Source organism: Rissa tridactyla, chromosome 8, assembly GCF_028500815.1.
Source record: "Rissa tridactyla isolate bRisTri1 chromosome 8, bRisTri1.patW.cur.20221130, whole genome shotgun sequence".
In the NCBI taxonomy this organism is placed as follows: Eukaryota; Metazoa; Chordata; class Aves; order Charadriiformes; family Laridae; genus Rissa; species Rissa tridactyla.
In genome coordinates, this window is record NC_071473.1 from 28,497,794 (window position 1) to 28,525,448 (window position 27,655).

General features: G+C 57.9%; 2 protein-coding genes across 4 annotated transcripts; both read left to right on the top strand.

Annotated features, from left to right (window-relative positions):
* UAP1 (UDP-N-acetylglucosamine pyrophosphorylase 1) lies at positions 1-8,016 on the top strand. 3 transcript variants are annotated; one of them, XM_054210939.1, is made up of 10 exons: positions 1-324; positions 416-620; positions 1,376-1,551; positions 1,831-2,003; positions 3,222-3,415; positions 3,817-3,960; positions 4,396-4,584; positions 5,027-5,074; positions 7,147-7,213; positions 7,450-8,016. In XM_054210939.1, exons 1-10 carry the CDS (start codon positions 21-23, stop codon positions 7,540-7,542), a joined length of 1,593 nt encoding a protein of 530 aa, XP_054066914.1. In that variant the 5' UTR covers positions 1-20; the 3' UTR covers positions 7,543-8,016. The 3 variants fall into 3 exon arrangements, with proteins under 3 accessions (XP_054066914.1, XP_054066916.1, XP_054066915.1); XM_054210940.1 differs by lacking the exon at positions 5,027-5,074 and having other exon boundaries at positions 2-324; XM_054210941.1 differs by lacking the exons at positions 5,027-5,074; positions 7,147-7,213; positions 7,450-8,016 and adding an exon at positions 6,925-7,140.
* A 93-nt stretch (positions 8,017-8,109) lies between these two features.
* On the top strand, positions 8,110-27,641 carry DDR2 (discoidin domain receptor tyrosine kinase 2). Its single transcript, XM_054210938.1, has 17 exons — positions 8,110-8,250; positions 14,623-14,708; positions 16,614-16,716; positions 16,863-17,094; positions 17,177-17,324; positions 17,485-17,590; positions 18,002-18,185; positions 18,257-18,500; positions 18,622-18,684; positions 18,825-18,955; positions 19,443-19,653; positions 20,167-20,390; positions 23,739-23,875; positions 24,290-24,481; positions 24,630-24,864; positions 25,366-25,515; positions 25,841-27,641. The coding sequence occupies exons 1-17, from the start codon at positions 8,183-8,185 to the stop codon at positions 25,976-25,978; spliced, it is 2,652 nt and encodes an 883-aa protein (XP_054066913.1). The 5' UTR covers positions 8,110-8,182; the 3' UTR covers positions 25,979-27,641.
* Positions 27,642-27,655: the final 14 nt, after the last annotated feature.

A 27,655-nucleotide genomic window follows, 5' to 3' on the forward strand; every position in this document is an offset into this window, starting at 1 on the left:
GGCCCCGCGGCGGCGGCGGGATGGAGGCGGCAGCGGAGGGGGACGAGGCTGCGGCGGCGCTGGAGCAGCGGCTGGCGGCGGGCGGGCAGGGCCATGTGCTGCGCTTCTGGGCCGAGCTGGGCGGCGCGGCCCGCCGGGCGCTGGTGGAGGAGCTGCGCGACATGGACGTCGCCGAGATCAACCGCTTCTTCCGCCGCGCCCGCGAGGATGGAGGCGGCAGCGGGGCGGCGGTGAAGCTGGACGGGCGGATGGAGCCGGTGCCGCGGGATGTGCTGGGCAGCGCCTGCCGCGACCGAGGGCTGCTGCCGCGCTGGGAGAGCCGCGGTAGGTGCGGGGGGCGGCGGGGCCCGGCGCGGCGCGGTGCGGTGCCGGCGCGGCGGGCCCCACGCGTGTCTGCTCTCACCCCCGGGCGCAGGGCTGGCGGAGATCGCGGGGAGCCGCGTGGCCGCGCTGCTGCTGGCCGGCGGGCAGGGCACACGCCTCGGCGTTCCCTACCCCAAGGGCATGTGTGACGTGGGGCTGCCCTCCCGCAAGACCCTCTTCCACCTCCAGGCCCAGCGCCTGCGGCGGCTGCAACAGCTGGCGGAGGAGCAGCACGGCACCCCCTGCCACATCCCCTGGTGAGCCCCCTGCCCTGGGCCCCGGTGGGGTCAGTGTCCCCTTGGTGTGGCATTGGTGGGACAAGGCTCATGGGTCGCTTTGGCAGGGCCCTCCATTGGCATCACCCCAGCTGGTGTTGGTGGGTTAAGGGCCCATGGGTTGGTGTTGTTCCATTGATGTTGGGTGGTCAAAGCCCTGTTGGTTGGTCTTGGTGGGTCAAGGTCTTGTAGGTTGTCACGGACCCCGTTGGTGTTAGCAGGTCAAGGACACGTGGGCTGGTGCAGAACCCCTTAGCGTAGACCCTCTTGACACCAATGCTATTGCTATGGGCACAGCCTGTTGGGGTTAGTGGGTCAAGGCCCAGAGGGTGGCACTGTCAGGTCCCACGTTATCAGTCTTAATCCTACAGCCCTTGGGAACATGTGTCGTGGCCCCTGTGGTCATCCTGCTGCCATGCAAGGCGGGGGTCTGGGAGGTCAGGGGCTATAAGCATGAGTTTGGTGTCATGGTGGGAGCTGGCTGCTGCAGCTGGGTGTCCCCCCCCCCATTGCACAGGGTATGGTAGGGTTGTGGAGATCCATGTTGCAACGAGCCCTTTGTTGGCTTGACAAAGAGGTGGGACTGCAGCAGGTCAGATCCTTCTAAGTGTTTTGCGGGGGGTAAAAGTAGCCTGTCCTGGGTTTTACAGGCTGAAGCGGTTCCCCACGTTTGGGATGAGGGGTGTGAGGCCCTGCCTTTCCTCCCTGCTCATCGGGTGTCTTCTGTGCCGTGACAGGTACATCATGACAAGCGGCCGGACTATGGAGTCCACCAAGGAGTTCTTCTTGAAGCATCACTATTTTGGCTTGAAGAAGGAAAACATCATTTTCTTCCAGCAGGGCATGCTGCCCGCCCTGGGGTTTGATGGGAAAATCCTGCTGGAAGAGAAGGGCAAGATTGCCATGGCGCCAGGTCGGTGGCTGGGAGCTGGCAAGAGGGGTGCGAGGGGGTGAGACATGGTGCTGAGGACAATATTTTGGAGCTGAAGCCTGTGCAGAGCAGTCTCACAGCGTGACGTGGCCCACGGGTGACGCAGGCTGGGAGTTGTCCATCTTGGCGGGGAGGACCAGGGTGGGGTATGGCTGAGCCGATGACCCTCAACCCTGGCTCCCTGGGGAAGGAGGATGAGCGCAAGTGGCTGACGGGACAGATGGATGTTGCTGTGGCCCCAACGGTTTGTTCCCTCCGCAGATGGCAATGGGGGCCTGTACCGGGCCCTGGGGGCGCACAGCATTGTGGATGACATGGAGCGGAGGGGCGTGCAGAGTGTCCACGTCTACTGTGTGGACAACATCCTGGTGAAGGTGGCTGACCCCAGGTTCATCGGGTTCTGCTTGGAGAAGGAAGCGGACTGCGGGGCTAAGGTATGTTTTTGGGGGAAGGCAGGCAGGGAGGCACTGCTTCCCCAGAGCAGGGTGGGGTCTGTCCTGCTCCTTGTCTGGTTTCCCTGACTCCTTACCCTCCCTTTGCCAGCTTGCTGCAGCCAAGAGGGATAGCTAAGCACCAGCAGCTCGCTGGTGGACTAGCACATGCTGCCAGAGTTCCACCTACCCGTTGGGTCTGGCATCCCAGGGGATGTGGGACATCACTGACCCCTGCCTGGTGCTGCTCCCGTCCTGCCTTGCACAGGGTTGTGACATCGACAGACCCTGGGCTTACAGGTCCCCTGGTCACTGGGGCCAAGAGCTGCCAGGGAGCCCTGTGGGGCTGCCCGGTTCTCACCAAGAGGCTGGGCAGCTGTTGTCCAGGTGGCTGTGGGGAGAATGGCCAGCCGGGATCTCTGCCACAGGCTGACAGCTGTCCCCAGCTGTGACATCCTGGGCACTAGACCAGGACACAGTGGATACAGCTGACTGCTGATGCTGAGTCCAGCCCAGTGTCTCACGAGTAGGATGTTGCACGCGCAAAACTTTACTTAAAGGCTGGGTTAACAGCCAAAAGGGTGTGCGATTGTGTTTGCCTTGGGCTCGGCTCTGGCAAACAGGTGAGAGGACTTTGTTGGCCTTGAAGCTTTCCCTTGAGCTGGGAAAGGGAAAGCATTTCCTCCTTCTGGCCCAAGTGAGAGAAGGAGGAAGTAAACCCTAGCATGCAGAAAGGACAAAGCACTGTGTCCCTACACACTGCCCTGCCGTGGTGGCCGTTGATGGGTAGGGATTTGCTGGGGGGGCCCCATGCCGAGAGGGAGGTGTGTGGGGTGTGAGGAAGAGGAGGGAGGTCAGGTGTGGGGGCATGGCTCTGCTGAGCCAGCAGGCTCCTGCTTGCGTGTGGCAAGCTGGCTGTTCATGTGCGGGCTGGGTGCTAAAAATATCCGTGCCCTCTGCCAGCGATATGCGGGCTTAGCGCCAGGTCCTGCCTGCGCCCTCTTGCTGTGCCTAACACCCTGTCAACCAGCCCTGCAATCTCTTCCTCTTCTGGTCACCATCGCCAGAAGCATCTGGGAGGGGAGGGCTCCAGCATCCCTACCCCTGCTGTCCTGGGCAGGGAAATGCCTCCACGGGGACAGCTAGATGCAAATCAGTATATTTGAAGTGCAGGGCCTTGGGGGTCTTGGGTCTTTCCCTGACAGTGCTTCCCTTGGGCAGGTGGTGGAGAAGACCAACCCCATGGAGCCGGTCGGTGTGGTGTGTCGAGTGGATGGTGTCTACCAGGTGGTGGAGTACAGTGAGATCTCCCTCGCCACTGCCCAGAAACGGGGCCCGGATGGACGGCTGCTCTTCAACGCAGGCAACATTGCCAATCACTACTTCACCACTGCCTTCTTGAAAGATGTAGTCAAGTAAGGGCCTGCCTGGGTGCTGCCAGTGTTCCGGAGGAGGAGCACTGGTGCTGAGTGGAGTGGGCTGCCTGTGCCTTGCTTTCTGCTGGTTAAGCTCCAGCTATTTAGAGACATGCTGGGATGAGGCCCACAGAGTCTGGTCCTTGGCTCCCGTATGCGCCCCTAACTGCTTCCTTTCTGCATGGTCCCTTACTCGAGATAAGGTTTCCCCTGGCCATTGCTGGTGGCTGGTGCCAGAGCCTGGGCGTGTGGGGCCATCCTCTCCTAGCTGCTGTGGGCACGAGCAGCCCATGGCTGGGGGTCAGGGCAGAGCGGATGTCCTGCTGCAGCAGTGTCTGAGCTGGGGGGCTGGAGATGTGCCTTGCTCAGGTGAGTGACAGCTTGGTTTTGGCCTGTTGTAGCACTTACGAACCGCGTCTGCAGCACCATGTAGCTGAGAAGAAGATCCCCCACGTGGACATTGCTACAGGGCAGCTGATCCAACCCGAGAAGCCCAATGGGATCAAGATGGAAAAGTTCGTCTTTGACATCTTCCAGTTTTCCAAGTACGTCCTTTTCTCTCTCTGTGGGGAACAGGCTGCTAGCTGTCCCTTGGGCAGCTCTGAGAGCCTCTGAGGAGGTACCAGGACTGTGCCCACTGGTGATGCCCCAGGGTCGGGACAGGATGCCAGCTCTTGTGCTGCTCAGCAGCAGTGAATGATTGTGCCCTGAGATGAGCAGGGACATAAGCAGCAGGAGGGACAGGTGCTGTGTGCCTCTTGCTCGGCTGAGCCCTGCTCCTGGGCCAGAGGAGCATCTGCTGACCCTACAGCCCAGGTCCTCCCCTCCCTCCTTTGTGGCTGTGAGGACAGCCCATGGGTGTGGGCTGGGGGTGGTCCGTGGCCCCAGCTCAGCCACCATGGCAGGGGAGAAGCCAAAGCGACAGGGAGCAGTCATGTTTCCCAAACCTGACTCTTCCATGCCCTGTTCTCCCCCGCAAGGAAGTTTGTGGTGTATGAGGTGCTGCGTGAGGATGAATTTTCTCCTCTGAAGAACGCAGACAGCCAGAACGGCAAGGACAACCCTACTACAGCCCGACACGCCTTGATGTCCCTACATCACTGCTGGGTTCTCAATGCTGGAGGGCACTTCGTGGATGAAAATGGCACACGCATCCCTGCCATCCCTCGGTGAGTTGCCGTTCCTGCTGCTCCTGCATCCTTTTTGGGCTGAATATAAAGCACTGGGCAGTCCCCAGCCCTTCTCCTTTTCAGCGCTCCTGAAACCAGCATTGCTGGAGCAACCAGCCATGGGTCCCTTCTCCCGCATGGTCCATGGGGCAGAACTGGGTGCGGGCTGGGCAGTGGCTGTAGGAGGGGTGCTTGTGCGGTCAGCAGGAGCTTTTCTTCTTGATTCAACACCTATGAACCAAATCCTGCTGGTCCCCATTGCACAGCCAAGGTTGCTAGTGAAGCCCAAGCATGCCAGGAGATCCGTGCAGTAGCCAGGCTGGGGTCGTGGTGTCCCACAACTGAGAGACCTCCCACCACCTGTGTTTGGAGAACAGCAAACCCCAGACGACTTCTGCCCATTTTTTCCCACCCTTGCTAACCCTTGTTTATTCCCACATAGTGTCACAAACGGAAGGTCAGATGCCACCCCAGCAGATGTCAATGACAAGTAACTATACCGTGCAGCGTGCGTGGTGGCGGGGCTGTGCTTAGGTACTAATGGGCTGTAGGCATAGCAGTGTGCCAGGCTGCAGTCGCTGCGATGGGTGCGTGCTGGTGAGCAGGCACCTGTAGTGACTAACAGAGCCAGGGGGCTCGGGACCGCATGCTGGGAGCGGGGCATGTCTTCCTACAGGACCCCGCAGATGCTGTTTCTTATGGTGGCGGTCGGTTGGCAGCATCTGCTCCCTCCTTGGGCTCCTTCCCGTAAAGGAACTGTTGGGGGATAATTGGAAGGGGCTTGTGCCATTGGTACAGATGCAGGGCGGCTGGCAGCCTGCTGCTGACTGTGCGCAGCCCCCAAAGGTCACTCTGCAGGCGGGATGCTGTTGGGAAACACGCTGGCCTGTCCCTTCTGTGACACTCCCTTGTTTTTCACACCACGGCATAGCACAGCCTGGACTGATCTCAGCCAGTCTCGTAGCTGGAGACGCCTGCTGTCTCCCGGTGTCCACCAGGCATCCAGGCGGATTGAAACAGGATTAAAAACGTTTAGTACACATCAAGCAGGCTTTGATGTAACATGTGCAAATCTCAGCGTAGGCGGCCAGCTGTGCTTTATGTGACTTCAGCTCTTGAGTTTTGAAGATCCAGACCATGACACCAGGGAAAGCCCCTGGCTCAGGGCTTAAAAGTTTACAGAAGTAAATGTGAAAGTTGACAGAACTGCTAAAAGCAACTTCTGTAATAGCAGTGTGTTCTGTAGGCACAGGGCACATCTGTGCGGCTGGGACCTAGAGCTGGTGAGTGTAAATGACTTGCAGACTAAGCAAGCTTGTTACCTCCTCGCCTTCAGGAGAAGCCTTCAGTAGCTTCTGGTGCTTTCTGGTGGATACACTGGGGTCTCTGTTTTTAATTCAAGACTCCAAGTGCATATAACTAGGCCATAACACTAGTTATAATGTAGGATGAAGGATGCACTTTATCATGCATTTATCCTTCATTGCCAGTTAATGGCAATGCTTGGTTTGGTGTGGGTTTTTTTTGGTTTGTTGTTTTTTTTTTTAAACAATTATCTTGAAATTAATCCAACTTCAAGGCAAACAAGTGCAAGGGCTGGGCCAGGATGGGTGAGCTTTATGTACTCACAGCTGGGACAGGACGGGGCTGAGCGGGTGTGTGGCAGCAGGGACGAGCTTTGACCCGGGTGAAGGAAGCGTTGTCTCAGGTGGTGTCCTGCGGTGCCTGTCTGGCTGCGGTGGCGAGCGGGTGTGAAGGGGCACCCTGGGATGCTGCCGTGGTTCCTTGTCAGCTTCGCATGGCTACACTGCCTGGCCAGGCTTACACACGAGCTGGATCCAGGGAGCATCCAGGGAGCATCCCTACAAGGGCTGGTGGCAGCAGGAGCAGGGTCAGGGACCCCAGCGGGGTCAGTGCTGCTGTGGCTGTTCTCAGGGCCAGGCTGTGGTGGGCAGTGCTGGTGTGGGTCTGCCCTTGTCCTCACCAGCTGAGGTTTGCGTGCAGAACAGAGGAGCTTAGACAGCTCATCTAAGAGGCAAAGGCAGGAGGAGCAGGCAGTGCCACAGCGAGTTTTGCTGAGCGAGAAGACAGGCTTACCCTGTGTCCTCAGGTTGTGCAAGGTTGAACAAGGAGTGTGTTCAAAACAAGACCTGTTGTGACCAGCCAAACAGGAAGGTGCTGCGAGTGCAAGGAGGAGGAAGGGGTGACAAGCTTGCATGCAGCATCAAATATAGCGGGACTGTGGTCCAGGCCGGGGGTGTATGCGCTGCTGTAGTTGCACACATGGAAAGGCCCATAGATCCTCATTAAAACTGCATCTGAAGCTTTCTTCCCTTTCAGTCACTGCTGGTATCTAAACCTTAGCTCGCACCTCTGTGGAGAGCACGCAAGGCTTGACTAACCCAGGGCAGCTCTGCGCTGGCGGGATCTGCGTGGGCTGGCAGCCACCGGTGCCCCTGACAGCCACTGACCCCCCGCACTGGCTTCTGTGAGATCTCTGGGCCCCATCCGCATCCCCTGGTGGGATGTGGCTAACCTTCCTGACTTCATTTTTCTCTGTAGCTTGAAGGATGCAAACGACCTGCCAATCCAGTGTGAAATTTCTCCCCTCATCTCCTACGGAGGAGAGGTGAGTACTGGCTCTCTGGAGCCCGGGTGCCCTTGCAGACTAACTAGGCAGGTGGGGAGGCTGGCGGGGGTAAGCCACAAAAGCGTGACTTGGATTCATTGTGAAGCTTTTTGAGGCACTGTCCCCCAAGCTGCCTAGCACAGGAGGGGACCAGAGCCACCTGCAAGCAGCTCAGCAGGTCAACAGAGCAGATGCTGCGTGGTGCATTCCTAACGAGCTGCTTCATCCTCCCTTAGGGTCTGGAAAAGTACGTGAAGGACCGAGAGTTTCGCGCACCTTTGATTATTGATGAGGATGGGATCCACGAACTGGTGAAGAACGGGATGTAGCAGCGGCATGGTGCCCAAGCTGGGCTGCCCCATCCCGCCTGGCGGGCTGCGAATTCAGACACATAAAGGTTTATAGCTGTAACTGGTAGGGGCTAATCCCGCTCGCTCTGGCCCTGTGCAGAGGAGGATGTAACCCACTCGGTTCTTGGCATGTTGTACGCTTCTATTTATATTTTAATTTAAAAACCAAACACCTTATGGATTCCCCTGCCACAAAGCACAGCTATGGTGCTGCTCTTTGCGCTCCAGGCTGTGGACATTTATTTTTAAACATGTATATAGTAATAGTCATTGTACATGCAGAGGATTTTTATGGTACTGGGCTGGGGTTAATCTTGAATTTTTATTTTTCTCAAATCTACATGACTATTTTTTTTAATAGTGTCCTTGTCATTGCCCATATCCTCCCTTTTGGTCATCCTTTGTATGTTGCACAACTGGAAGCACCCGATTAAACTCTGAGTCCCTCCTGTGTGTCGTCTGGTGTTGTTTTAGTGATGGTGGCTTTCCGCAGAGGCTCTACTCATAGACCAGAGGTCCGACTGAGTCACACCAAGTGCCCCACTACCCATCCCAGCAGCAGGAGCTGCTGCCTGGGGGTGTTGCAGGCAGGTCCTCTGGCCCGCAGTGCTCATTGGTGATGTTTCTGGAGGAAGTGAAGGGCTGCCTTTTCTTGGATTTTCACGAGTGCTGGCAAGCCTTGAGCAGGTAGGAGTGGGTGGGTGTGTGATGCCGATGGAGCACTCGGGGTGAGACCAGCCTGGCACGGTGCCCTCCAGCAGCATCCTGTGCCCTCCGCTTTTCCAGGGAGGGCTCTTCAGCTCCTGCCAGAGCCCACTGCCCTGAAGGGTGGTGTCCCCATGCCCTTGGGCAGAGCGGCTTTGCTGCCTCCTCTGCTTTTTGGGAGGGGACGTGGTGCTTGGCTGGTTCCTCTGCTGCTCTCAAGTCCTGCTGCAGCCCCTGGGGCAGGGTGGCATAGTCACCCACTGCCCTGCAGCCCCCTGGGGAGGGATTTTCCCTTGTGGGGCTAGGAATGGGGCTCAAACTGCTTCCCCAGGGGAAGTCACCAAGTCCCCCAAGTGCCAAGGTGGCTGTTGGGCACCCCAGGCCCAGCCGTGCACTCGGCTCCCCATGCAGCATGCCTGGGAAGCTGGGGCCACGCTGGGGGTCCTGGCTGGTGCTGTGGCTGCTGGTGGGTTGCCACGGGCCAGCTGGGCTGCGTGTGGCTGAGGCAGGCTGGAGGCCACGGGTCTCGGGGGAGAAAGCCTGGGATGGGGGCCAGAGTGGATGTGAGGAGCCGGTGCAGGGAGCTGCCAGGGGTCTGTACCACTGCCTCCCCCTGCTTGCTGGCTCTGCTGGGCCCTGGGAGCAACCACCGTGGGGAAGGGACATCTCTGCTCCATGGAGAGCAGGTGGGCACCCCTGAAGCTGCTCCTCCTTGGCATGGGGCAGGCAGCGGCCAGAGCACAGTGTAGCCCACCTTGGGGGATGCTTGCGGCCCCAGGACCAGCAGTGGTGAGGGGCTGCACAGGGGTATCATCTCTCTGGCTGGTGCCCTGGGAGCGATGGAGGGGAGTAGTCTGCTTTGGCTTTTTGGCTCTGTTTGCACACCAACACCTTTGTGTTGGGTCCTGGGATAGAGAGACGCTGGTGCTGGCTGCCGCCAAGTTATTTGAGAGCCAATTCCAGGTAGCAGGAGCTGAGCAGGGCAGAGAGGAGCTGGCGTGCGTGCACGTAGGGCAGCCTTTGTGGGGGTGAGGGCACCCCCCCGCCAGCTGATCCAGGGCAGGGTACAGAGCCCTGCAGCAGGCACCACGCTAACCTGTTCCCTGCAGGCACGCTGCTCCCTGCGCCCATGGCTGGGCTGGCACTGCAGCCCCTGCCCGGTGGCAGCGGTGAGGGTCCCCCATCCCGCCCTGGCACCCTGCCTGGGAACTTTGTTGGTTTGTCTGGAGAACGGGCAGGGTGGAAGTCGGGCGGGGAGGGTGGTTTGGGGGTTTGGGAGCATGGCCGCAACAGCCCTGGGGCAGGCGCCTCCTTCAGTGGCGGGGTGCCCCGTGGGGCAAGAGCACTTTTCGGGGGCTGCTGGACTGCTGCCAGGGCTGCTGCTTCCCTCCCAGGGCAGCGTGGGTGCTGGCCCACATACATAAAATACAGCCAAAACGCTCGTCTGAAAGAATATTGAATTTATTATTTATATTTTTTTAAATTGTATTTTTAGCTATTGCCCCAAAATTAACGTGAGCCGATTATTATTATTATATTTCTCCCTGACGCATTGTGTAGCCTGTGGCCATGGTGCCAAGCTAGTGCCTGGAAATGATTTAAAACCATGAGCCCAGCATGCAGCTCAGGGAGCCGGAGCACTTCTTCCATACCACACGCCGGGGCAGGTCGTCTCTCTGGCAGCCAGTGTCCTGGCCACGCGTGTCCGCACAGCAGCCCGGTACCCTTCCCACCAGGGGTCCAGAGCGGGGCAGCCCATGTGGGACCCTCCAGGCTAGGGATGGGACCTTGTGAGCTTGTGGACTTGTGGCTTGTGACTTGTGGAGCTCCTCCACCGCCCGCATTTTGGGGATGTCCCACATGGCCCCTGCACCCCACAGTGCAGGAGGAAGGTCCCGGACACGTGTGCCATCCCGCAGCCATGAGGGCAAGCGCTGGAAAGCAAAACACTGCCTATTGCTTTAAGTTCCCTTGCTGGCTACAGGGATTTTTTATTTTTTTTTTTCTTTCACGCTATGAATGGGTTTTGCTGTAAATTATAGCTTTGCACACATTCCCTCGGGCCGAGGAAAATAACCTCTGCCGAAAAGCTAGCCTGGATTGGTGACTGGCTCCCCCTCTCCGCTCCCTAATTGAAACCAAATGTGCAAGATGTAGGATTGTGGGATTTCTGGCTGGCTCCCAGGAATCCGCAGAATGCAAACGCGCTCCCAGAGGCATCTTGCATCAGCCCGGGGAAGTTCACTCCTTGCCTGGCTCCCCCGGCCCGGGCAAGGGGCAAGGAGCCCACCCGCCTGCTACCACCTCCCCGCTCCGGTGAGTTGCTCTAGGGTGCATGGGGATCCCCTCCCCAGGCTTGGGATTTTGGGGGGATGCAGGGTCTGCCGTACTCCGTGGCAGAGCCAGGGCAGAGGGACCGGCGTTCGGGTCTGCCTGGGAAGAGGCTGGGGCAGCAGCAGGGCAGTGTCCCCACCTGGGGAGGTGACATTTGGCCCCTTCTCTCCATTTTCCCCCACACCGCCAGCGTTTCCCCCCATGCCTTGTGCCAAGCCAGCGGTTCCTGGTGTCCCTCCTCGGCTCCCGCCTGTGTGTCTGTTGGCAGAGACAGTGGTGGTGCTGGCCAGACAGAGAGGCCCCGCTGTCCCTAGGGTCCTCTAGCCATGCACCAGGTCAGGCTAGGGAGGGGACACAGGGCCACCAGTCTGGTGCTCCTGGTGCTCCTGAGCATCCTGACCCCCCCATCCTGGTGCTGGGGACCTGCTGGCGGCATCCCAGCCGTGGCGGGGCGACGCCGTGCCCCGTGGCAGGGTAACGCTGTGCGCCGTGGCAGGGAGGAGGGTTGCAAGTTTTCAGCTGGCGGGGAGGGTTTGCTGGCTGCAGCACCCACAGGACCACGTCCCCAGGCCCCATGGCTGTGGGCTGTGCTGCTGGCAGGTCTCTGCAAGGCAGCTGGCAGTTGAGGAGACGTGCTGGCTGCTCCTCGCACCCTGTACGGCTGTGATGCCCCTGGCTGAGCTGGCAAGCCCGCGTCTGGGGAGGTGCTTGCCGCTGCAGAAAATGGGGCTGCATCCAGCCCAGAGAAGGTCTAAAATGGCATTTTTGGAGGGGAGGAGGACTACGGGTCCCGGCATGCTGCACTGCCTTCTCGCCGAGGCTGCGCCAGTGGCGCAGCATGCTGGGGGCTGTAGTGCCAGCTGGGGAGGGGGTCCCAAACCCCGTTACCGAAACACTGCATGCCTTGGGTCGTGGTCCAGGGTCACAGGGAGACTCTCACCGCTTAGGGACATTCTCTCCTGCGTGGCCTCAGCGTGTCCCACCCACCCGCCATCCCAGCAGGAGGGGAGCCCCCTGGCTCCGTGCGAGGATGGGGGCTCTGTAATGGGAACCCTGGGAGACACAGGTCCAGGACCTGGTGTGCACAGGGGTGTGGGATGCTGCCATCCAGCCCCCTCCCCACGGACGATGCTCCTCCGGTGCCGTCGAGGACAGTGGAGCCCACCTGGGAAGTGAGTTGGGGACTTCACCAGCCAGCACAGGCTGTGGGCAAAAGGGACCGTAGCTCAGGTAGGGTTTGTCTCTAAACAAACGTGGATTTATTTTTTTTTCCTGCTAAGTTTCCCTGGTGATTTCAGCAGAATAAGAAGGGTGGAAAATAAAAAGAGGGGAAAAAAAAAAAAAGCAGTGGCCGAGGGAAGCTCCCAAGCCCAGGCGATGCCAGGGAGGAGCTCCAAAAACTCTCTGCACTAAAAATTTCCAGTGATTGAAAATTTTCGGCAAACGTTTTTAGACAAAATGTTGCAAAGCCATCCCTTTTGCAAGGCTGGTGGAATAAATATTATTTCCATCTGGGTTGCCAATGCTGCTCAGCCAGTTTGACCGCACATCCCGTAGCCCCCAGCCTCACTGCCTAAGTCACTGTCTTCCTGCTGTCCCCCAGCCCCGCTCCCCCAAGGAGCAATGAGGGCTTCCCAATGGCTGCGTGGGGATAATTTCCCTGTATTGGACTAAATGTAAATGCATTCCCTGCGGGACGTTACGGCATCTGGTATCCTGATGCTTGAAGAGTTTACTCAGCCTGAAAGAACAGTGGGAAAAATACAGCCCTGGATTTTTTTTTGGAATGCAGAAGGAAATTGAGATTTTAATGTTTGGCCATCATCAAACACAGGAGCTTCATGTGCGCATCTCGGCGATGCAGTTGAAATTCCCAGTTGCAGCTGAGTTAGTTGCAACTAACTAAACTTCCCCAGCCGGAAACAGAAAAATAAGTGACTACATATGTGATTTGAAAAAGAAAAATAAAATAGAGAAACAGGGGAAAAAAAATCACCCTAAGTTCAGGTGTTTATTTGTACCTCCTGCAGAGCTCGTAGTGTTTAGCAGAGACCCCCTGGGGAACCCAGCAACGCACCGCTGGGTGCAGAGAGCCTCTAGCAGAGTGTGGGTGGCAGCTTCTTTGGCTTTGCAGTCCCCTTGGGTGCTGGCGTGGTCACAGCAAGCCTGCCACGCTCCTGCCATGACAAACCCCGGTTTTGCCAGCGAGCAGGGCTGTATCCAGCACCTCCCAGCTGGACTCCGCAGGACGGGGGCATCCACCGTGTGGCAGCTGGATCAGGGTGAGTTTGGGCTTTCTCTTAGTGGTGGGGACAAGGCTGCGGGTCCCCACGTGCAGTCGCTGATGTTGAGGCAGCTCAGGGACCTGCCAGCCCAGCCTGAACGTCCCTGGTACTCAGCTGGGATTTACCCCTGCGCTCACGTGCAGCCAGGTCCCAGTTGGCAAGGAGCTATGGTCCCTTTAACCCCCAGGTTAGTAAGTTGTTCCTGCAAAGGTTAATGTACATGTAAACTAAATTAAAATGGCCTTTTTTAATAAAAAAAAGTGGACTAATCTCCATCTAGTGCCTGTGTGGAGGGCTGTGCCAGGAGTACAAACGTCCCCTTGGCAAATCTCAGGGAGCCTGGGGCAGGGCTAGTGACATTTAGGGGTGTCCCTGGTGTATCCCCTAGCACAGTGCCATGCCCCGCGGTGGTTCCCCTGAGGTGGGTGGGTGCAACAGGAGCTGCTTGGGCACTGGGGGTTCCTGGCAGCTGCCGGCTACCCAGAGCCAGGGCAATGACTGCTGCCCTGCGAAGTGGTGTGGCTGCAAAGGGACTCAGGGGGCAGGCATGCGCCAGGGCTGGGGCCAGGGGGGATCCCCTTGTGCCATGGACTGCACCCTGCTCTGAGGAGCCCCACCAGCACAGGTCAGCCCAAGCCGATTGCCAGGACTCCCAGGTCCTCTTCAGTCCCATCTGATGCCCCCCTGGAGGCAGAGGGTGCAAGCTGGCTGCCATGCCCCTCTGTCACACCTTTCCGTGTCACCCACATCATAGAATTATAGAATGGTTTGGGTTGGAAGGGATCTCAAAGATCATCTAGTTCCAACCCTCCTGCCCCGGGGCAGGGACACCTCCCACCAGACCAGGTTGCTCAAAGCCCCATCCAGCCTGGCCTTGAACACCTCCCGGGATGGGGCAGCCACAGCTTCTCTGGGCAACCTGTTCCAGTGTCTCACCACCTTCATAGTGAACAATTTCTTCCCAATATCTAATCTAAATCTCCCCTCTTCCAGTTTAAAACCGTTACCCCTTGTCTTATTGCTCTGCTCCCTGATCCAGAGTCCCTCCCCATCTTTCCTGTAGGCCCCCTTTAGGTACTGGAAGGTCGCTATAAGGTCTCCCCGGAGCCTTCTCTTCTCCAGGCTGAACAACCCCAACTCTCTCAGCCTGTCAAGAAATCCCCAGGATCTGCTCTGCCACGGAGAACTGTCACAAATATGCTGTAAATCTCGGGTGATTATCTGATATTATCTCTCCTGAGCCAGAAGGCAGGGAAACCGCGTGTTGCAATGTATTATTTTGTTATACGACGGGGTTGTGCAATGCCTCACTTTCACAGTCATCCAAGGGCGGGTGGCGCAGCCGGAGACTTTCACCCCATTAGTGGAGCTGGATGTCGACGGCCCCGAGCAGAGCCCTGGGAGGGTCGTGTGGGTCCCGTGGCCATTTCATGTGGCCAGCTCCAGGGATGTGTCAGGGCCACATTACCTGCCCAAGCCGGGGGTTGCGTCGGTGTGGCACTGTGATGTTGTGGCTCCTGGCGGGGGGCGTGGATGGGATGGGACACCAGGACCCCTTTGAACACCATCACAGATGTGAGGCTTGGGGCTCTGCTCCTCCTCTGATGCTGAGGTGGGGACACAGGTCTCATGCAGGGGAAGCCCTCCCATCCTTGGCTGGCCGCCCCAAGTAAGACTGGCATTTCTACATGGCTGAGCTGCCTCAGCATGATAAGTCCTGGCTCTGTCTCCGCAGGACTGCCGACATGCCATCTGCCCTCAGACCAGCCCTGCTGCTGCTGCTGGAAGTCCTGTGGGCTGCGAGAGCCCAGGTCAACCCAGGTAAGTGAGATGGGGACCAGGGGGCTGCAAGAGTCATGAGGTGTGTTTCCCTGGGCTGTGGTCCTGCCAGGGCATCCAAGCCTGGGCTCACATCATCTCCACCATCTCCAGGACTTTCCCAGCCCTGGGAGCAGTGTGTGATGGCACCCCAAGCTTCGCCTGCCTGGGCACTCTGCTGTCCTGCATGTGGCTCGGCCACTGCCAGTGACCCATAAGGCATCCTCTACATACCACGAGTGTCTCTACTGGCACCAGTGGGCTGGTGGGACACTGGGGTATGAGCAAAGTGCTGCAGATGGAGCTCTGGGCTCTGAGTGGAGCCCTTCTCCATGGGGGCTCACGGAACCTGCTCAGTTTTGAGGCCGCGGCGTGCAGAAGGCAAGGCACTGGGGTATTGTTTGCTGCCACTGGGACGTGCTTTCTTTGGCGTTTTGCAGCAAACCAAGGTTGGCTTTAGTAAAGCAGCTTGAGTAGGTGCTGCCAGAAACCACAACACTGCGTCAAATGTCAGCAAGAGAAGTGTGTTTAAATGGTTGTTTCCACAGGGCTCAGCCCCCTTCTGCATTGCAGGGGTGGACACAGAGCCCAGACTCCTTCAGCACATCAGGGTTTCCCCAGGGCATCCCTGTAACAAGTCCCTTCAAAGGCTTCTTCCATCCGTGGGAAGAGTTTGCTGGGTCTTCCCTGGAGAAGGTGCTTAAGGAAGCAATCCTGTTTCTTCTGCTGCCATCCAGGGCTGGCAGTGTTGGCTTTGAGTGGCCAAGATGGTAATTACCTAGGTCAAAGGAGCTGGGCTGGCTCCACGTTCGGGAAGAGTTAAATGGGAATTCAGTGGGAGCTGCACTCAGCAGAGCATCACAGGTGGGAGAGCTGGAGAAAAGAAGAGATGCTTGCTCCCCGCTGTGCTGAAGATGCACCCATCTTTCTGTTGGATGCAGAAGATGGTCCCTGTCATGTGGGAACCCAGGGATGGGAGCTAGCTGCTGGGCAGCACCTCATGTTGGGACACAGGCTCCTTGCCATCGCAGCACTGGGCGTGGGGGCAGGAGGTGGCCCTGACACTTCATCCTCACCTGGGCCCTGCTGCCTCAGTGTGGGCATTTGCTCGGGGCGGTGTGCGGAGGGAGCGCTGTGGGCTGGAGCCAGCGGCCAGACAGTAAACACGGCCAAACAAGCCGGCCTTTCAGCAGCTCTCTTGGCAGCGGGCACGAAAAAATAACTCCTGGGAAGCGGTGTGGATGCGGTGCCAGGGGAGCCGGCTGCCACTCGGGGACGCAGCCCACATGCCACCCCGGGTACTTTTCCACTCACAGCCAGGACGGGAGAAGGGCTGGTGATGGGAGCCACGGGGTCAGCGGGGAGGGCGAGCGCCTGCCTTTGTCACTTGTTTCCCCAGGCAGGTGGGGGGAGCAGCGGGATGACATGGCCCAGAACAGGTTGCTGTGGGTGGGTTTTTTTGGATGAATGAATGGCCTCTGGAGTGCCCCCAGAATGAGGAGCATGGGGACAGCGGTGCCAGCCCATGGTCTCTCCCTCCACCACAGCCGAAATATTTGCTGAAGGGATCTCCGCGGACAGGGACTGGGTATGTCCAGCAGCTCTTGGGGCGCTGTCTCCCTTTACTGCCAGCTTTGTTTCCAGCTGGGCTGGCATCTGCTTCTGGCCAGTGGCTCCATTTGCCCAGGCAGGTGACTGCCTGCGAAGGACCATCCCATCGTGCTTCACCCCTGCTCTGAAAGCCGGAGGGACGGAGAGTGCTGTGATGCCTGAGCTGCCCAGGCTGCAGTGCCCATGGCTCTGTGGATGTGCCCCAGCCCTGGCAGTGCCATACCATATTTCAGCCCTTCTGTCAGCTGGGGAGGGGAGGAGGGATGCCTGCTTAGCACCCTGCTGGTCTCGTTGCAGCGGTGTGCCGGTACCCCTTGGGAATGTCGGGAGGGCACATTCCTGACGAGGACATCTCAGCCTCCAGCCAGTGGTCCGAGTCCACAGCCGCCAAGTACGGACGGTGAGTGTGGGGACAGGTGGCAGGGTAGGCACAGAGACACTCCTGTGACAGCCACAGCAGGGTCTGGGCTGCCACAGAGAGGCAGAAGCGGGGCACAGGGACAGCTCTGGCCACCTGCAAATGTCTCCTCCACTCTGGTTTCACAGGTTGGACTCGGAGGATGGCGATGGTGCCTGGTGCCCCGAGATCCCAGTGGAGCCCGATGACCTGAAGGAGTTCCTGCAGATTGACCTGCGTGCACTCCACTTCATCACACTGGTAGGCACCCAGGGGCGCCACGCCGGGGGCCATGGCAACGAGTTTGCCCCCATGTATAAGATCAACTACAGCCGGGACGGCACGCGATGGATCTCCTGGAGGAATCGGCATGGGAAGCAGGTGAGGAGGCGGGTGGGGGCTGCACTGGGTGGTGGGTGAGGGGCTGTGCCTACCCAACCCCACTGTACTTCTCTCTCCCCAGGTGCTGGATGGAAACACCAACCCTTACGACATCGTCCTCAAGGACCTGGAGCCACCCCTCATCGCCCGCTTCGTCCGCTTCATCCCTGTCACTGACCACTCCATGAACGTCTGCCTGCGCGTGGAGCTGTATGGCTGCGTCTGGCTGGGTGGGTGCTGTGGTCCTGTGCCCTTCCCCATGTCCCCAGAGCTTGACCAGGGGCTGTCCGTCCCACTGGGGGCTGGCTGTCCGACCGGCAGCTGGCCCCGGGGCACACCAGCAACGGGGTGGTCCAGCATGGGCTGCCGCTCACCCTCCTCTCCCCACAGATGGGTTGGTGTCCTACAGTGCGCCAGCTGGGCAGCAGCTCGTCCTCCCCGGGGGCACCATCATCTACCTGAACGACTCAGTGTATGATGGGGCATTTGGGTACAGGTGAGGACCTGGTGGGCTTGTGCACATGATGGGTGCTGCGCCGGGCAGGAGAGGAAGGGGGTGTGTTTGCTTCCCTGTGTTCGTTTTTGCTGATACTCAGCAGAGGAAATACTTGGGGTGTCCCTGAAGCAGAGTACATGGCCAGCTCTGGGAGGCTGCACAAATGATGCGGGCAGTGTGAAGGGGAAAGCACCCCCAGCCCTTCTTTTGGCTTTACACTAACTGCACTGCACTTCAGCATCCCACAGCCTTTTCCAGAAAGAACACCAAGAAGAACAAAAACCCATCCTGAATTTCCTAGGGGCTGCAAGGAGCTGCCTGGGGCGGGGGGTGTGTGTGTGTGTGCTGGGTGGTGCCAGGTTTGTGGCGTTGGCAAGAGTCACGCTCCCTTTCCCCCCTTGCACATGCCAGCATGACAGAGGGCCTGGGCCAGCTGACAGACGGGGTGTCAGGGCTGGACGACTTCACGCAGACCCACGAGTACCACGTCTGGCCGGGCTACGACTATGTTGGCTGGCGCAACGAGAGCACCGCTGGCGGCTACGTGGAGATCACCTTTGAGTTCGACCGCATCAGGAACTTCACCGCTATGAAGGTCTGCACACCCCCTGCCCTGTCCCCTGTCCCCGTCCCCTGCCATGGCTGCACTGATGGTCTGCCCCACAGGTCCACTGCAACAACATGTTTGCCAAAGGGGTGAAGATCTTCAAGGAGGTGCAGTGCTACTTCCGCGCTGATGCCAGTGAGTGGGAGCCCAACGCCGTCTCCTCAGTGCTGGTGCTGGATGACGTGAACCCCAGTGCCCGCTTCGTCACCGTGCCCCTACTCCACCGCATGGCCAGCGCCATCAAGTGCCAGTACTACTTCGCCGATGCCTGGATGATGTTCAGCGAGATCACCTTTCAGTCAGGTACCTGACTCCATGAGGCCTGCAGGGACTGGACCCTCCTGAAGGGGGGTTTGAAGGAGGGAGTGGGGCTGTGGGGCACCCACACCACACACCCTGATGCTCTCCTTTTCTCCCTTGCCAGATGCAGCCATGTACAACAACTCGGTGGGCCCCCCCGGGGTGCCTGTTGTCCCCACCACTTATGGTAAGGCATCAAAAAGTATGTCACCCTGAGCTGGGTGGGGAGATGCTCTGGGGGCTCTGTCCCATCCGATGGAGGAAAGGGTCAGGAGCTCTCCCCATGCCCCAGAATGACCGGCTCTTGCTGTCCCCTTCTCCTGCCAGACCCCACGCTCAAGGTAGACGACAGCAACACACGCATCCTGATCGGGTGCCTGGTGGCGATCATCTTCATCCTGTTGGCCATCATTGTCATCATACTGTGGCGGCAGTTCTGGCAAAAGATGCTGGAGAAGGTGGGCAAGTGCTGGTGGCTGCTGAGGTGCCCCAGGGCGGTGGGCTCATCCCGGTAGGTTCCTCTGGGAGCTCAGCACAGGCAAAGCAGACTCCATGGTGGGGCTGATGCTCCCTTCCCCTCCTCGGGAAGGCTGTAATTTGCACCCATCTCCCAAGCAAGGGGATTTAGCTGAGCAGGGTGGTGACTTTGGGACCTGCCTGCTTGTCCATCCTTCTGTCCTAAAACTGGGCTGAGGATGAGAAGCCTGAAGGGCACTGCAGCCCCCAGCTAATCAAGGGCAGTCACAGGGGTGATGGAGCCAAACTCTTCTCCATAGAAGGAGAGGACATGAGGACAAATGTCTGCCCCAGGCAGGTTATGAAGCCCTGGGACAGGGCACCAGAGACGGGGGATTGGGGCTGGGCACAACCACAGAGACCCCATCCTGCCGGTGCTGTGGGGACCCTCGGTCCCAGCTCTCTCCTCCCTTGCCTGCCCTCTCACAGGCCTCGCGGAGAATGCTGGATGACGAAATGACTGTCAGCCTCTCCCTGCCCAGTGAATCCAGCATGTTCAACCACAACCGCTCCTCCTCCTCCAGCGAGCAGGAGTCCAGCTCCACCTATGACCGCATATTCCCCCTCGGACCCGACTACCAGGAGCCCTCCCGCTTGATCCGCAAGCTGCCGGAGTTCACCCCAGGGGAGGAGGACACAGGTGAGACCTGGGACACCGTGCATGCTTAGAGCCATCTACCACGCACCAAGCCTTCTGCAGGCCCTTCTCCCCAGCCCCTGCTTTTGGCCGATCTCCAAACATTTTGGCACAGAGGGATGGCGGGGGGAGGTCACACAAGCTCCTGTGTATCCTGCTCAGAGGTCACACAAAGCCTGTGGCCGAGAGCTGTCACTGGTGTTCACTGGCAGGCTGACCTGTGTCCCCACTACCGTCCTTGGGATGCTCTGGCATCTCTTCCTCCATGATCCAGAGATCGGGCACTGACCGCTGCTCATCTGGTGCTTGGAGCTGGGTTGGTGCATTTGTCAGTGATGGGGAAGCAGAGGAGCAGCCTGCGAAGTCTGCAGCAGCCCAGCCATGTCGGGGCAAAGTGGGGGCTCTGGGGAGGACGGGGATGGAGAAGACAGTGGCTGGAGTCTGAGCAGGCGCCAGGGAGCAGAGGGTGCAGGGCAGTACATCCATGGCAGGGCTGTCCCCGCTGTCCCCACCTAGGCTGCAGTGGTCCTGTGAAGCCATCCCAGGCCAATGTCCCCGAGGGAGTCCCCCACTATGCGGAGGCCGACATCGTGAACCTGCAGGGTGTGACTGGTGGCAACACCTACTCAGTGCCGGCCCTCACCATGGACCTGCTCTCTGGCAAGGACGTGGCCGTTGAGGAGTTCCCCAGGAAGCTGCTGACTTTCAAGGAGAAGCTGGGGGAAGGCCAGTTTGGGGAGGTGAGTGGGAGCTAGTCCTGCTCTGAGCAGGGCTCAGGCAAGGCTTTTTTTTTCATCAATCTGTTTTTTTTATCAATCCTCCTGGTCAAAGGAAAGGGATTTGAAAGGACCGGTTGAATCTGTTCTGTCAACAAATGGCTACAGGACTGGTGCCATAGCCAGGGATTTGTCTATGTAGACCATGTGACTCACTTTGAGAAACCAGGTCTACTGGGGGCTGATGGGGTCCATCTGTCTGAGAAGGGGAAGAGCATCTTTGCTCTAATGCTTGCCAAGCTTGTGAAGAGGGCTTTAAACTAAAGTTACCAGGGGAGGGAAACCTCAATCCACCCCACTCCTACCAGTTCGATACCAGTGCCATTGATAGACGTTCAGAGCCAGGAGGAGGATCACAGATCAGCAGGAGAGCACTTGGAGTGCAGCACAAAGGAACACCGGCCACGCCAGCCAGTAAATCAGCTTCATCGGGGCCCCAGCTTAAGTGCCTCCATGCAAACTCATGGAGCATGGGGAACATACAAGAGGAGTTAGAGGTCTTATCTTATTGGCATCATGGAGACATGATGGGATGGCTCCTGTGACTGGAGTGTTGGAATGGAAGGATACAGGTTTTTTAGGAAGGACAGGCAGGGAAGACGAGGAGGGGGTGTCACCCTCTATGATAATGACCAACTGGAGTGCATGGAACTCTGCCTGGGGATGGATGAGGTGCCAACCGAGAGCTTACGGGTCAGGATTAAGGGAAGGGCAGGGACTGGTGACACTATAGTAGGGGTCTGCTACAGGCCACCTGACCAGGAAGACTGAGTGGATGAGGCCCTCTATAGACAGATAGGAGCAGCTTCATGTTCACAAGCCCTGGTCCTCATGGGGATTTCAACCACCCTGATATCTGTTGAAGGAACAACACAGCAGGGAATAAGCTATCCAGGAGGTTCCTCCTCCAAGTGATAGAGAAGCCAAAGAGGAGAGGTGCTATGCTGGACCTTGTTCTCACCAACAAGGAGGGGCTGGTGGGGAATGTGAAGCTCAGGGGCAGTATTGGCTGCAGTGACCACGAAGTGGTGGAGTTCAAGACCCTTAGGGCAGCGAGAAGGGAGCACAGCAAGCTCACTACCCTGGACTTCAGGAGAGCAGACTTTGACCTCTTCAGGGATGTGCTGATAGAGTACCATGGGATAAAGCCCTGGAGGGAAGAAGGGACCAAGAAAGCTGGTTAATATTCAAGGATCACTTCCTTCAAGCTCAGGAGCGATGCATCCCAACAAAGAGGAAGTGATGCAAAAATGCCAGGAGGCCTGCATGGATGAACAAGGAGATCCTGGACAAACTCAAACAGAAAAAGGAAGTCTACAGAGGGTGGAAAAAAGGACGGGTAGCCTGGGAGGAATACAGAAAAATTGTCCAAGCAGCCAGGGATAAGGTTAGGAAAGCTAAAGCCCTGGTAGAATTAAATCTGACCAGGGATATCAAGGGTAATACGAAAAGCTTCTACAGGTGCATCAGTGATAAAGGACGACTGGGGAAAATGTGGGCCCCCTCCGGAAGGAAATGGGAGACCTGGTTACTCAGGATATGGAGAAGGCTTTTTTGCCTCTCTTCACCGGCAAGTGCTCTAGCCACATCACCCAAGTTACAGAAGGCAAAGGTAGGGACTTGGAGAAAGAAGAACTGCCCACTGTAGGAGATCACATTTGAGACCATCTGAGGAACGTGAAGGTTCACAAGTCCATGGGACCTGATGAGATGCATCTGTGGGTCCCGAGGGAACTTATGGATTAATTTGATGAGCCACTATCCATCGTATTTGAGAAGTTGTGGCAGTCTGGCAAAGTTCCCGCTGACTGGAAAAGGGGAAACATAACACCCATTTTTAAAAAGGGAAAAAAAGGAAGACCTGGGGAACTACAGGCCAGTCAGTCTCACCTCTGTGCCTGGCAAGATCATGGAACAGATCCTCCTGGGATCTCTGCTAAGGCACGTGGAAAATAAGGAGGTGATTGGTGACAGTCAACATGGCTTCAGGCCATGTCAACAGAAAGTCAACAGGCAAATCATGCCTGTCAAATTTGGTGGTCTTCTACAGCTTTGAGGGATAAGGGAAGAGCAAGTGACATCATCTACCTGGACTTGTGCAAAGCATTTGGCACAGTTCTGCACGACACCCTGGTCTCTAAACTGACAAGACATGGATTTGATAGAGGGACTACTCAGTGAATAAGGAATTAGCTGGATGGTCACACTCAAGGAGTTACAGTCAACAGCTTGATGTCCAAGTGGAGACCAGTAACGAGTGGTGTTCCTCAGAGGTCAGTACTGGGACCGCTGCTGTTTAATACCTTTGTTAGTGACATGGACAGTGGGACTGAGTGCACCCTCAGCAAGTTTGCCAAGCTGTGTGGTGTGGTCGACATGCTGGAGGGAAGGGATGCCATGCAGAGGGACCTTGATAAGCTTGAGAGGTGGGCCTATGCGAACATCATAAAGTTCAACCAGGCCAAGTGCAAGGTCCTGCACGTGGGTCAGGGCAATCCCAGGCACAAATACCAATTGGGCAGAGAATGGCTTGAGAGCAGTCCTGAAGAGAAGGACTTGGGGGTGTTGGTGGATGAGAAGCTCAACATGAGCCGGCAATGGGTGCTTGCAGCCCAGAAAGCCAACCACATCCTGGGCTGCATCAAAAGAAGTGTGGCCAGCAGGCCAAGGAAGGGGATTCTGCCCCTCTGCTCCGCTCTGGTGAGACTCCACCTGGAGTACTGTGCCCAGCTCTGGGGCCCCCAGCATAAGAAGGACATAGACCTGTTGTAGCAAGTCCAGACAAGGGCCACAAAGATGATCAGAGGGCTGAAGCACCTCTCCCGTGAAGACAGGCTGAGAGAGTTGTGGTTGTTCAGCCTGGAGAAGAGAAGGCTCCGGGGAGACCTTATAGCAGCCTTCCAGTACCTAAAGGGGGCTACAGGAAAGACGGAGAGGGACTCTTGATCAGGGAGTGGAGCGATGGGACAAGAGGTAACGGTTTTAAACTGAAAGAGGGGAGATTTAGATTAGATATTAGGAAGAAATTCTTTACTGTGAGGGTGGTGAGACACTGTAACAGGTTGCTCAGAGAAGCTGTGGATGCCCCATCCCTGGAGGTGTTAAAGGCCAGGCTGGATGGGGCTTTGAGCAACCTGGTCTGGTGGGAGGTGTCCCTGCCCTTGGCAGGGCGGTTAGAACTAGATGATCTTTGAGATCCCTTCCAACCCAAACCATTCTATTATTCTATTATTCTATGATTCTAAGGCTCTTCCCAGGCTGGGGGAGGCTGTCAATCAGTGGAGGTAATGGCTGCCCCTTGCTCTTCTCCAGGTTCATCTCTGTGAAGTGGAGGGGATGGAGAAGTTCACAGGCAAGGACTTTGCCCTGGAGGGCTTGGACACTAGCTCCAACTGCCCAGTGCTGGTGGCTGTGAAGATGCTGCGAGCGGATGCCAACAAGAATGCCAGGTACAGGGCCAGGGGGTGCACGTGCCCCAGTGTTGCCTCCCACACAGAGCCCCCATGAGGAGAGACGGGATGCTTGGAAAGCATCCCCTGCCTCCAGTGGCCAGGAGCTCAATGCAGCTCTGAGGACCACACATCTGAGCTGTCTGGGGATGCTGGGCTACCATGATTCAGGACTACTGGTCCTTGCTGGTCCTAAGCAGCTCCCCAGCACCCCACCCTACCCACCAAGTCCACCCTGCTGCTGTGCATGGACCAACCCTGACCTTCCCCTCATGGCCCCCAGTCCCAGGGGAGGGGACCCGCGGGTCCCCCTCAAGGCTTGAGTGGGCCGGTGGGAGGCTCAGCTGGTCTGTGCATGCCTCCTTGCCTCTCTGGGCCTGTCTATCCGATCTGTGTGGTTTCTGTTCCGGAAAGGAATGATTTTCTGAAGGAAATCAAGATCATGTCACGGCTGAAAGACCCCAACATCATCCGGCTGCTGGCAGTGTGCATTGCGGACGACCCGCTGTGCATGATCACCGAGTACATGGAGAACGGAGACCTCAACCAGTTCCTGTCCCGCCAGCAGGCAGGCAGCCCCCCCACTGGCCACGCACCCACCATTAGGTAGAGCTACCTGAGATGGGCAGGGGCAGGCAGGGCTGCCTGCTCCAGGCATCCCGCCTGGCAGTGGGGTGCCCTGCTCAGGCCTGTGCATCCCCTAGCTGCCGTCCTTCCCGGCACCTCAGTTCCTCCCTTGTTCCCTCCCCGGCAGCTACAGCGACCTGCGGTTCATGGCCACCCAGATTGCCTCTGGCATGAAGTACCTCTCCTCCCTAAACTTCGTGCACCGAGACCTGGCCACGCGCAACTGCCTGGTGGGGAAGCAGTACACCATCAAGATAGCCGACTTTGGCATGAGCAGGAATCTCTACAGCGGGGACTACTACCGCATCCAGGGGCGGGCGGTGCTCCCCATCCGCTGGATGTCCTGGGAGAGCATCCTGCTGGTATGTGGGGGGCTGTGATCCTCTGACAGACCCTGACACATCCATGGTTCCTGGGGCTGGGTGGTGCAGAAGGCATGGGGAAGTCTCTCCTCCCTGGAGCTCAGCTTTGGGGTGAAGCATGCAGGAAGTGGGAGTGGTAGCAGCTTTTCGAGGCAGGGTGGGGGGACTACAGTGATCTTTTGTGTTTGAGCAGGACGCTTGACGTTTTCTCCTGGCCAAGGTCAGACCTGGAAGAGGGAGCAGGGTTACTTTTTATGTTTGCAGGGAGCTTGGTCCTTACTGAGCCCCAGCTCTCAGAGCAGCCACTGCAAGCTGGACCCAGAGCTCGCCAGTCTCTGGCCCTGGGCAGAGACCAGGCTTGCGGGACCAAGCCCATCTCTGGGCCCAGATCTGGAAGATGATGCATCCAGAAAGACGTTTTGAACCCTGGCCACATAGGGTGCTTACAGAGCAGGACTGGGTAATGTCCATGCCTGACCCTGCTCTGCTCCCTCCTGCCAGGGCAAGTTCACGACGGCCAGTGATGTGTGGGCATTTGGCGTGACACTGTGGGAGACCTTCATGCTCTGCCGGGAGCAGCCCTACTCCCAGCTGTCTGATGAGCAGGTCATTGAAAACACTGGCGAGTTTTTCCGGGACCAGGGCCGGCAGGTAGGGATGGGATGGGATGGGATGGGACAGGATGGGATGGGGTGGGATGGGACGGGACGGGACAGGATGGGACAGGATGGGACAGGATGGGACAGGCAGCAGTGCACCTGGGACACTGGGGACCTGGGGAAAGACTTTAAGGTGATGAGATAAGGAGCTTGGCTATGGGGGAGTTATAGGACAGGAACTCCTCTGGGAAGGAGTCCTGGTGAAGGGCCCCCCCTCCCCGGTCCACGGAGAAATGGGGATCCCCAGGAACAGTTTGCTTTTTGGTTTCTGTGGCAGTAACTCTCTCCCTTTGTCATCTTTGCCTTTTGTTTTGAAGACCTACCTTCCCCAGCCTGCACTTTGCCCTGACTCAGTCTATAAGCTAATGCTCAGCTGCTGGAGACGGGACACTAAAGATCGTCCCTCCTTCCAGGATATCCATCGCCTTCTCCAAGAATCAGCCAGTGAAGAATGACCCTTTGCTCCCCACTAGCCCCGTTCCCATCCCTCCCCATCCCCAGAGGAGCCCCGTATGCAAACCAAAGCCACTTCACTCGGACTTAGCAATAAAACCCGGGCAGCTCGTCTTGTTCTCATTGTACAGTGAAGCCTCAGAGGAAAACCCGAAGGGCAGCAAGGAGAGCCACTGCGTGGGACGACTTGGACCTCCCACTCGCTTACTGACCCAAGCCTGGGAGCGACACAGGCTGAGACGAGGGTTATTTATTGATGGCAGTGTGTTCTTGGTGACGATGACCGGGACAAAGCGGCTTCTCTCCCCTGGTTGGAGGGGAGGAACGTCATCTGGACTTTCTCTGTGAGGAAGCTCCAGGCCCATGCACAGGGCAGGTGCCTGGGGAAAGGATGCACATGGCTATGTGCCTGCCGGAGCAGGGACTGTCCGGCAGCCACTACCTGCACGAGGAAGAGCTGGGAGTTGCCGCCAGCTCACAGCGGGCTGTGCAATTACAGGGTGAAAACAAAAACTCCCTGAACATTTTGGCCTTTGGACATGCACATGGAGGGGCAGAAAGCCCTGTCCCTGCTGGCCAGACCCCAGTTGCATAGGGAGAAGCCTGATGGCACTCCCGGCTCCTAGCCTGGCGCTGGAAAGGGCAGCATGCGCAAGCTGCGGCTCCTCTGTGTCAGCCAGGGAGGAGCGGACATGCCAGCCCCATCAAGAGGCATGCCGAGGGGACCTCCTCACACTGACCACAGCCGCTCCAGAGCTGCACAACTGTCCCTGAAACGCATTTTGGATGCCCTGCGGGTCCTGTGTAGCAGATGGCGGCAGGACGTTCGCACTTTTCACCTCCGAGGGGAAATCTCCAGGTCCTCCTCTCCCAGGGTTAACCCACATCTTCACCTGCCGTGAGAGGAATGCACATAGCAGAGTTTTCACCGGCTGCTGCCTGATGCCCAAGCCTGCAACAACACGGAGCAACAGCGCTGCGAGGGCACGGAGCAGTGGGCACCGCGGCTCTCCCTGGTTCTTGCGCCAGGGATCGCAGCTCAGCTCAAGTGCCTGAGCTGGACTCTGCTGCCCTGAGCATCCTGCAGCAGTCTGGCACCAGTCCATCCTCTCAGATCCAGCAGCTCCGTTGAGCAAACTGGGCAGGAGACATGGCAGGTTACCCACCGTGCCCCAAAATCAGACTCTCCTCTGGCTGGACAGGAGAAACTTTCTACTTAGAGGGTACATGGACCCCTCCATACTTTTGTACGCATTAGTTCAGCACCATCAAGTCACGCGTGGCACAGTTTCCAGTATACTATTGCTAAGGCATGTATATATTCAGTAGATGCACCTATATATAGGGGCAAACCCGCTGAAGAGATACTTGCTACGTGAATCTGGTTGCATGGTTTCCTTGTGGCACTTCAGAAGGCATCTCGCCTCCACTGGGGGCATCTCTGGGAGGGAGCCTGGCTGGTACTCGCCTGCCGAGGGGCTCTGGGTCTGCACTGTGTGCCCTGAGATGCCGTGTGGGGAGAGCTTGGGGGAGTGCACAAAGGTAGCAGCCTAAGAGATGGAGGAAGGATGCTGGTTGACCCACACTGGTTGCCCGTCTCCTTGAGTGACAGGCAGGGTGCTCTGAGGCTCAGCATCCACGTCAGTTGATGTCCACCAGCAGGGACTGAGGTGGGATAG

Coding starts and splice junctions, on each gene's coding strand:
- UAP1 (XM_054210939.1), top strand. CDS start 21: ATGGAGGCGGCAGCGGAGGGGGACGAGGCTGCGGCGGCGCTGGAGCAG. Junction 621..1,375: donor ACCCCCTGCCACATCCCCTG/GTGAGCCCCCTG, acceptor GTGCCGTGACAG/GTACATCATGACAAGCGGCC. Junction 2,004..3,221: donor AAGCGGACTGCGGGGCTAAG/GTATGTTTTTGG, acceptor TCCCTTGGGCAG/GTGGTGGAGAAGACCAACCC.
- DDR2 (XM_054210938.1), top strand. CDS start 8,183: ATGTTTCTGGAGGAAGTGAAGGGCTGCCTTTTCTTGGATTTTCACGAG. Junction 17,325..17,484: donor GTATGGCTGCGTCTGGCTGG/GTGGGTGCTGTG, acceptor CTCTCCCCACAG/ATGGGTTGGTGTCCTACAGT. Junction 24,865..25,365: donor CCTGGGAGAGCATCCTGCTG/GTATGTGGGGGG, acceptor CCCTCCTGCCAG/GGCAAGTTCACGACGGCCAG.